Here is a 10,336-nt window from a genome sequence, read left to right as displayed (position 1 = left end):
GGAGAGGAGAGGAGAGGAGAGGAGAGGAGAGGAGAGAGCAGGGACAAGACAGGCCTGTACGCTCAATGCCAGAGACAGGACAATGCCAGGGTTCAGCCAGTTCAGACAGGATGAGCTCACATGTGAAGAAGGGACTGCACATACAGGTGCGCACACATACACATACCCCAAAAGGGAAATATTCTATTTATATATTAAATGTAGTGCATAAATTACAGAACTGCCATATAATGTAGAATAGAAATAACACCTTTCGGAGGGCACGTTCTGCTCTAACCTCTGCACTAAAATGGAGGCAGCAGAGAACAAGGTACTTACGCACTAGAAACGCAGCCTTTTGCTCCCGGGCTATCACCATAAGATCACTGGTTGGAGATAAGGATAAAACACATTCTTGAAGCCAGGAAGTTTTTTGTGTTTTAGAAGCATTTCCTTCTTCTTCCTATGCATAAAAATGCAACTACTATGAATGCAAAAAATTTAAAGAACACTGCAACTATGCCTGCCTGTCATTAAGTGAAAGGGAGAGAAAAGAAATATTCTCAATTCTTCCATACCAAAATATGTCAGTGACAGCCACAAAACTAATTACTACTAGAAACACATCTGTTGTGAAAACTAACACAAAACCTTCATACATAAATAGCATAGCATTAGCAGGATGCAACACAAGAAACACTCAGTAGTAACTCCAGATTAGGAATTCTAACACACAGTAAAAAGGTCTTTAGAAAAATCTCTCTCAGGATCAGCAAGACGGCTGGACAAACAAAGCTGCCTGCCACCAAGCCGTAAGACCTGAGTTCTATTTCCAAAACTCACATCTTAGAATGAGAAAACAGACTCCGCCAAGTTATCCTCTGACCCCCACACATACACTATAACATGTACATTACCTCAACTATGTGTATGCGTCACACACATATATACACACATACACACACCACACACACACGCACAAATAAATATCTTTCAGCAGGCTCTAGCCAACTAGTGGTCTATTCTGGAGAGAACCAGTGAAATTATTAACATATATTACTTTGTACACATAAGCAAATATATTCACTGTGCTTCCCACCTTTTTATCTTGTGAGAATGCACATGTAATATATGCTTACTTTAACATGTTGCTTTCTTCATTTCACAAGAACACTTAAAATATGGGATACAGAAGATCTTTTGGATTACCTCAAGCAGCCTCAGCCTCTGGTGTAATTACAGGTGCCTTTTCCCCTTCACGTTAGGAATAAGAATGGATCTGGAGCCATAGCTAAGAAGGCTGCACACTCTTACAGGGAGGCATCATTACTGGCAAAAATCCGTATTTTAGTCAAGCTCTTTTTAAAGAGAATTCTATATCTACCTTGTCTTAAAAACATTTTTCTACAAAAAAACTAGAGAAAGTTATTCCTATAGATAAAAGTCAGCTGTGATTATGTTTCTCCCTGGATCCATTTTTTTGTTTGTTTGGTTTGGCTGGTTGGATTTTGGTTTTCTGAGACAGGGTTTCTCTGTGTAACAGTCCTGGCTGTCCTGAAACTCACTTTGTAGACCAGGCTGGCCTCAAACTCACAGAGATCCGTCTGCCTCTGCCTTCCGAGTGCTGGGATTAAAGGCGTGTGTCACCATGATCCAGAAGATCCATGGTTTCTGCTAGAACAGGGTCTGTTTACTCCACACAGCACCCCAGGTTCCTCAGAGTGGCCCAGCTGTAAGCTGAGGCCATCATACCCTACTGCCTCCCCACTAGTGACTGAGACCCAAAATACTAAGCCTGAGTCTTGGGTCCTTTCATGTAAATGAGATCCCACCTTCAGGTAATCAGGTAATAGCCTGGAAAGAGAGCAAACCACAGAGGAATAGTAAATATTTGGTTAAAAAAAGTAGTGATAGCTCAGGGATTATAGGCACACACTACCACACCCAGCAAAGTATGGGTATTCTTAAGGTATTTCTTTAACCATACATTTAAAATCATCTTTCCTTTTTCCCTGAGATGGTCTGAATGAAAATGGCCCTATTGAGTCATAGGGAGTGGCATTATTGGAGGTGTGGCCTAATTGGAGGAAGTGTGTCGTGTCACATCCAGGTGGGCTTCAGAAGTTCAAGCCAGGCCCCTTGTCAGGTTCTCTTCCTGCTGTGTGTGGATCCAGAGGTAGAACTCTCAGCTACCTTCCCACCACGTTTGCCCGCATGCCACCATGCTTCCCGCCATGATGATGATGGACTAAACAAACATCTGAACTGTAAGTCAGGCTGAATTAAATGCTTTCCTTTATAAGATTTGCTGACAGGTGTGGTGGTGCACACCTTTAATTCCAGCATTCAGGAGGCAAAGGCAGGTGGATCTCTGAGTTCGAGACCAGCCTGGTCTACAAACTGAGTTCGAGAACAGTCAGGACTACAGAGAGAAACATTGCCTGGTAGGGAGCTGGGGAGGGGGGTTGCTATGGTCACAGTGTCTCTTCATAGCAATAAAACCCTAACCAAGACACCTCTATGTAGAGTTCCAGTTCCTTTGGTAACCACACCCTGCTCCGACCCCTTCTTGAAAATGTGGCCAGTTGACAGAGAGGAACAAGGGTTCTTAGGAATCCAGGTCAAGGCTCAGGGCAGCAGCAGCAGAAACAGAAGCTATGCATGAAGGATGGAGATGTATCTGAAGGAGTTTCTGTGTCAGATCTTTAAAAGATACTACAAGTCAAAGCAGAAATAATTTGACAAAAACACCAGGCTAGGGACAATAAAGAAGCCCCCACCTCAGGTTAGATCACAATCAACTAGTACTAGCACAGAATTTCCAACTTCTCAACAGGCAACAAGCTGCACATCACAAGCTATGAAGCCCAAGGCATTGGTGCACTTTTGGTAGCTGGGAAGATGCAGGCTCACTGCTCAAATACAAGAACCTTTGCCTACCAGTTAGGTTTCTGGAAAAACCTACCTACAATAATGGTCCACGATCACTCCTATTGCTCCCTGAAGCCGGTGATCCTAAAATAACACTACTAACTGAAAAGATGGCTAATTTCACAAATGAGGCAAAAAAGAAAAAGAAAAAGAAAGAAAACAAAGTACCTCACGCTTAAGTGGCCACAGGCCCTGGAGAAGGCACTCGCTCTAACCCAGGGCTTCGTCATATCCTTAACAGTCTTCTTTTTGGTTTTCAGCCTACAAATTTGTCAGATGAATCATTCTTTCAAGATGTGTCAGATGATACTCCTGCAGCACCATAACCAGCCTTTGCTTGCAGACAGCTGCTACCGCGCCGATGAATCATCGTTTGCCTGATGTCTACTGGTGTCTCCACTGCTGTATGAAGCAGCCACCAAAGCAGCCAGGGCAGTTTCTCCATTTGCACGCTTGACCTTGGATGTTCTTTCATGTTCTTTCCAAGTTGTTTATTACAGGGGTGCCAGGACAATCCAGTGTTCTCAGGGTCTGTCCGCATACTCACTGTAGTTCTAGTGGGTGGCCACCAAACTCAGAAATACTCACTTGCACTTTCTGAAAGCAAGAAAGGCAATGCAAAAGCAAGGTCCCAGGCTGTGCTTCCTGCAGTCTACTTCTAATTTATGTCATGCCCAATGCTTTTCAAACTTCCTTTTCCTTCCTTTCTTGGGGTAAGGTACGGTGGGCTTTCTTGCCCCCACACAAAATTCTACAGAACAGTTCAAAAGACTAGACAGAGCAGAGATGGCAAAGCTACACAGCCCCTCTGCCGAACCCTTCGGCTCACACACACAGCCAGCATAGAAAGACCAAAGTCTGAACCACTCAATTTAAACATCTTATGGTCTTCTCAAAATCAAAATGGGGCAAAGCATGAACTCTGATTTGGTTATAATAAAAAAGCCTCCAACACAGAAAAGTGTGACAAAAAAAACCCTATACTCTGAATCTTGATTTTTTAAAAAGATTTATTTAGTTAGTTATGTATACGACATTCTGCCTGCATATATGCTCGCACACCAGAAGAAGGCACCAGATCTCATTACAGATGGTTGTGAGCCACCATGTGGTTGCTAGGAATTGAACTCAGGACCTCTGAAAGAGCAGCCAGTGCTCTTAACCACTGAGCCATCTCTCCAGCCCTGAATCTCGATTTTTTACAATAGAGGAAGTCAGTAACTTTACAGTTTACTTCACAGGAAACTCAGAATTATTTGTTATTACTTTCCTGGTTTTGGTGCTAAGGATTGAGCCCAGAGCCTAGGGTGCAACAGGCAAGTGCACCCCCAGTCTATTGTTATTTATGTCTAAACTGTAGAGTGAAATACTATTTTATGAGATTTTGCAAGTGTCCACTTACTTGCCCATTCAACTGTCTATATAGAAAAAGCCAACAAGGAAAAATCCCGGGCATTGGTAATGATAATTATTATTAGTGTTAGAGAGTAAAACGCTTCCATTTTTATGTAATACCTGAGTTTTCTGTAATAATCATGGCAAAACAATTTTGTTTTTTATTAAAAGCTGCATGTCACAATGAATTACAATGGAATTCCAAACCTAACAACCCATGTGTCTCTATTTCCTGAATAAATATTTGACACTAAATACTGACAGTAAATCTCTTTACTCCATCAGGTGCTGTGTGGTACAAGGAAGTTCCAAATAATAATCTACTCAGAGACTCTGCCATTTAGTTGTTAGAGCAACATAATCAATAAATAATAACAATTAGTGTTCGGTTTAAGTCAGAATAGATCTAATAGCCAAATCAAATGCTTTAAGCTGCTATTAGATTTTAGAAACAATAAAAAGCAGTAAGTGCTCGCCAAAAAGATTTATATATTGAGAACATAAGATGACCAATAAAAGATTAAAACATTAACAAGCATTTCATACTATCCCAAATTTAAAGTTTGCTAATATAGTAGGGGTCCAACAATTTAGAATATAAAGGTTAGAACCCCACTAAAAAAATCAACAACACAATGTATTCACTTCTTAGTATTTTGTCTCTCAGTCTTTAAGTTTTTTAAATGAATACAAAGTAAACAATAGCACTCAACTGGCCAAAAGTAGCTAGGGAGCTTGCTCAAAGGAGGAAGGGCTTGCTATGCAAGCATGAAGACCAGAGTTAGGATCCTTGGGATCTATGTCAAAGTCAGGTGGGTATGGAAGCCTGCCATCAATTGCAGCACTCTGAAGGTGGCGACCTGAGTAAGCTGACTAGGTAGGCTAGCCAGACGAGCCAAATCTTAGACCTTGCCTCAATGAAGAGGGTGGAGAGCAACTGAGAAAGACAACCCTGGGCCTCATGAGTACTCATGTACACACAGGCAGAGACTGGAGAACCACGGTAAAACCTCTGCACTCCTGACAAGTTTGAGCGGAATCTCGCTTTCCTCTGGGTGACCATTTTCTGGGCAGAAACTGTCTGGTGGGACCTTCAGCCCCCGCCCATTGGACATTCCTCTGCCCCCAAAAGAAAACCAAGACTGTGTCCACACGATGTCAAATCACTGTCCTTGTTCAGAGGGAACAAAAAACACTTCTGAATGAGAGTGACTAGCTTACACCTGGCTCGCATTAGTAAAAAAGAAAGGCCATTGGCTAATAAAGTATTTCTCAGAGTCAAAGGTCCAAGCTCCTAGTGAGAACTGGACTTGAAAAAGAGACTGTGGTCACCTTCCAGGATGGCGTGAAGCAGATCCTTAGCAAGGCTGGAAAGCCCTCTTCTGCCTTTAGCTAAGTTGGCTAAGTTGGAAGCGCAGAGGCCGGCTGAGGAGGGCTGAGGGAGGACAGGCGCCCCGCGCTCTGAGCCCCGGGGCTGCAGTCAGAGCCTTTCTAAAACCAAAAGGTGGGGCGCCAGATGATGGCGGAAGTCACAAAATAATCCCACACCAGTTTCGAATTATGAATAATAAAGGGTTATTTATTTAAGGAAAACTTACAGATCACTGTCCTAGATAACAGTCTTCTGGCGAACAGGAACATAGTCTAGCAGGGGAAGTGAGGGCCGGAAGCAAGAGAGTGAGCACGTGCTTTACAGCCCCCTTTACAGGATAAGAGACCACGCCCCAGTGGGCTGGTATCTTAAATGCTATTGGCTAAAGGGGTGGACTGTGTTCCCACAGCAGCAGATGCCGTCAAAGTGTAATGGAAGTAAAGCAATACAGCTGGAGATTTCCAGAACCATCTCAAATGACTGATACTCTAAAAAACATGTAGTCTGTGTGAGTTATATTCCAATTTTTGGCCTATAAACAAACATTTCTCCAGGGCTCCTTTCCAATCTGCATACTTTCATTCCCTAATAATTTAATAAATCATGATTGCCCTTGAAAATCATGTTACACACGATTTTTGTAAAACAGATGGAAAATACTTCAAAGTACTTTGAGCAGAAATTCTCCATGCTGCCCACTGGAGCTGAGGACCTGGGCAGAACTTTCCTAGGTCCATTCCTATCCTGTCTACTATCTGGTTACGATGGAGGCAGCCAATTCTATCCTTCCTACCGCTTACTCTAATGCACCAATGAAAGAACGCCTTACCAATTTAGGTTAACTTAAGCCTCCATGAGCTTCTTCCAAAACTGTCTCAGGCCCCTTTACAGCTTGAGACTGAACAAACATTCTATATTCACCACTGACTTCCCACAGCAAAGCAACCATGTCCCAACCAAAAGCTCTTGCAACACTAGCAAATAAAACACAAACCCTTGCAAAGTGATTTACTGTTGCTCACAGGACTGCCATTGATCTCCTGGACAGTAAGTTTGTTTATCTTCTATTCCAGGTTCCCCTAGTCAGCCTCACCCTTACCACGATGCTACCAATCTGTTACTATTGAGGAAGACTGCTACACTTTTCCTTACATCCCAGTTCATCCTGAATATCTGTTTCTGCTTTGTCTCCTCACTCTCTCATTGCACTTCCTTGTAGACAAGTAGGAATTCATCAGTTGTAATCTTTTCATTTGCCCAATTAGAGCTGTGATCAATTAAACATGGAAACATTACTTTGGACACTGTATACATTGAATTGTATTCCCCCTGGCACCTTAACTTAGATATTTAAGCAGTAACCCCATGTGTCTGTACTGAGCATAGGGATTATAAGAAAAAGTTTATGTTAATTGAGGTCCTGAGGCACCTTACCTATAGTATAGGACTATAGGACTCATATCCTAAGAAGAAATATGTCGGCAGAACACATATCCACAGTCCACACTTGTTCACAGAGAAGCCAATGAGGACACAGGAGCACAACTGTCTGGAGCAGCCAGAGGAGGGGCAAGACCTGGCATCTTGATCTTCAACCATGACAAAATAAGTATTTGTTCTTTAAGTGACCCAGTCTGTGGTAATGTGTTTTGGCAGTCTGACCAGACAATTATAAGGTGAAATGTCTATAGGAAAAAGATATTCCTAAACCTCAAAGGCCACTAGTGTCATAATCATAGACTTGGATATGGCTCTTACTGATGCAGATACTGGAATATCATTTTATTGTTTTGTTTGGAGAAAGAGGATTTTATTGTTCAGTGACATTATTGTTAAAAGCATATAGAAAATATGTCTGGAAAGATTGCTCAGTGGTTAAGAATGCTTATCATTTTTCCAGGAAATATAAGTTCAGTTCCTAGCACCCATGTTGAGTAGTTCACAACCACATGTAACTCCAGTTCCAGGCAGGCAGGCACACACAGACACACTCACACATACACATATACATGCAATCACACATGTTGACATACACACATGCACACACACGCACGCATATACACAATTTTTTTAAACCCAGGAAAAAGTACTTTGCTTTCATTTTTAGATATAGGTGAGTGTGAGAAAGACAAGACAACCTGAGAAACAAGCCCAGGAAATACAACCAGGTTTCTGCTATTTCCAAGCAATTCGCAGCGCAGGCAGGAAGGAGCCTCACTGACGACAAACCAAACTGGATAGAAGCCCAGAGGAGGGTCTATTCTATGCCTTCTCTACAAGCCAGGGGCCGGCAGTGGAGCCAGTGGTGCCCGACTTGGGGCACATGCCCCTCAACCTCTTGATGCACTTGGCGCTGCTGATGAGTTTGCCCTCCACAGTGAGTTAGAAGATAGGTCAAGCACGAGTGAAGATTCAGGATACAGTTGTTTGGTCCCTCGAGGTTTTAGTTCACACTGACCAACGGACTCTTGAAAGTAGACAGTGACCACAGACCCAGACCTCCCCAGCCATGAACAGGTTTCTCGGCATGACTGAGATTCTCCCAGGAAGAAGCCAAACCTTTCTGTAGGAAAGGCCCTCTTGCCACCGTTTTTATCTGCATCGCCCTTCAAAGTGGCTTTAATGTCTTCTTTGGAGAGAGAAGTCACTGTGACCAGAGTTCCCCCACAAAGGTGACAGTGCCAAATGCTTTGAGATTCAGCTTTATGGGCTGGCGGGACAGCTGTGGCCGTCACAGAGTAGAAGTGCGCACAGGGACTCCTCTCCTAGACCATGGACACAAACATCTTGGTGGACTCCACACTGGCTCTCTGCAGTTTCCTCCTTACGATCCTTTCCAGATGCCACACTCTTCATTTTGGCCGTGTTCCTCCTGTCACCATCGTTCACGGCATTTAACTTACTGCTTTGTTTTTCTTGCTGCTGTCACTCCCTCACAGGGTGACTTCCACTCCACTGGGTCCAACACTTGTTACAGCTGACAGCTCAGAGTAAGAGCAAAACAGGCTTCTCCTTTTTTTTTTTTAAAAAAAAAAAAGGTTTTTTTTTTCCAGATTCCCAATATTAAATCTCTCAAATATGAAAGCCTTTTACTCTTTCAAGTCATCAAAATGAGAACCAACTTTCAAAGTGATGAGCGGTATAGAGAAATAAAAAGCACCCTGGAGTTCATACTGTTTTCTGCTGCGCTCAAGAGACATGAGCTGGCCTCTGGGTAAGCAACACTCAGTTTTGGTGGCTGCTGCTTCCCTTACTCTTTGAAAGCTCTCTGTCAGCTGTCATGCCATTGTTGCACCAAGGACTAGCTCTCCAAAGATGGAGCAACGGAAGCAAACGCTGACTTTGCTCCACTATTCACCATAGTCTCTGCCCAGTGGCAGCTGAGAATACCTTCAGTGTTTACAGATACAGCGCCTTGACACAAGAGTAAGTGAACAGCAAGACTTTCCACTCCCACTGTTGGAGCCATCTTTAATGTGGCAAAACCCAGTTACGTTCTTGGGGAAGTTTGAGGTCTGTTCCTAGTGACAATTCTGAAAGTCCTGTGAGAGTGAAATAATGAAAAGGAAAAAGACTTCCAGACCACAAACAAATGATGTAGGTAAGAACTATGAATAGGGGCTGGAGAGATGGCTCAGAGGTTAAGAGCACTGACTGCTCTTCCAGAGGTCCTGAGTTCAATTCCCAGCAACCACATGGTGGCTTACAGCCATCTATAATGAGACCTGGCGCCCCCTTCTGGCTTGCAGGCACACGTGGAAGGAATGCTCTACACATAATAAATAAATAAATAAATAAATAAGTAAATAAATAAATAAATAAATATTTTTTTTAAAAAAGAACTATGAATAGGTAGAAACCAGTCAGTCCTGTTTTAATTGTGCATGAGATGCTCAGAACAGGTAAATCCATACACAGAAAGTAAATCAGTTGTTACTGGAGGGCAGGTAATGTATTTTGGGGGTTCTTCTAGGGTAATTAAAATATTATGGACTTAGATCATGATGATAGTTACAGAACTTTGAGAATACTAAGAAAATTGAGTTATATACCGAAAGGTGAATTACATGGTATGTGAGTCATGTCAATAGAATATAAATTTAACATAACAATGCTGATAAAAATCTGAGTGATTGAAATGGCACCCTAACATTTGTTTAACACAAGAGAATGGAGTAAAGAGTTAGAAGACAGTGATGGCCAATCCTGGTTGTCACTGACTGGAACTGGGAAGAACCTCACAGCCAGTAACAGGCGCTGAGTGGAGTTAGTTTCCACTCTGTCATCTTAAAACGGGGGCAGCACCTTCCAATGCAACCCACACAAAGAGGTCTTAGAAAATGTGCTGGGTTTTGCTCCTTTCCTCTATTCCTGCTGGCACCTCATTCACCCTACTACTGAAAGCCTTTACTGATACAAGAATCCTGCTTCTTCAGGCTTCTAACATGGACTGATAGGAGCTCCTTGGGAGCCCTCGAGGCCAGCAGCACCATACTAGAACTGCTGAGGTGGCACCTGCATGAACTAAGCAGTTACAGGCTCTTGGCCTCCAGAACAAAGACAGTGAGTGTCAGGGTACTCAGACCATGTCATGTGCCAGCCTAAGACAGTGACTGTCGGAGTACTCAGACCATGTCATGTGCCAGCCTAAGACAGTGA

At 42.9% G+C, this 10,336-nt stretch overlaps 1 protein-coding gene across 2 annotated transcripts in view; it reads right to left on the bottom strand.

The window, feature by feature from the left end:
• Rab3gap2 (RAB3 GTPase activating non-catalytic protein subunit 2) overlaps positions 1-10,336 on the bottom strand; it is an 81,217-nt gene that overhangs the window by 51,067 nt on the left and 19,814 nt on the right. For both annotated transcript variants that reach the window (XM_005348830.3, XM_005348832.3), the window contains exon 3: positions 319-442. In XM_005348830.3, coding sequence (XP_005348887.1) covers positions 319-442 — 124 coding nt within the window. The remainder of the gene's footprint in view (positions 1-318; positions 443-10,336) is intronic.

Source organism: Microtus ochrogaster, chromosome 6 (assembly GCF_000317375.1).
Source record: "Microtus ochrogaster isolate Prairie Vole_2 chromosome 6, MicOch1.0, whole genome shotgun sequence".
Classification (NCBI taxonomy): domain Eukaryota; kingdom Metazoa; phylum Chordata; class Mammalia; order Rodentia; family Cricetidae; genus Microtus; species Microtus ochrogaster.
This window is presented reverse-complemented; position numbering and strand designations above follow the sequence as displayed.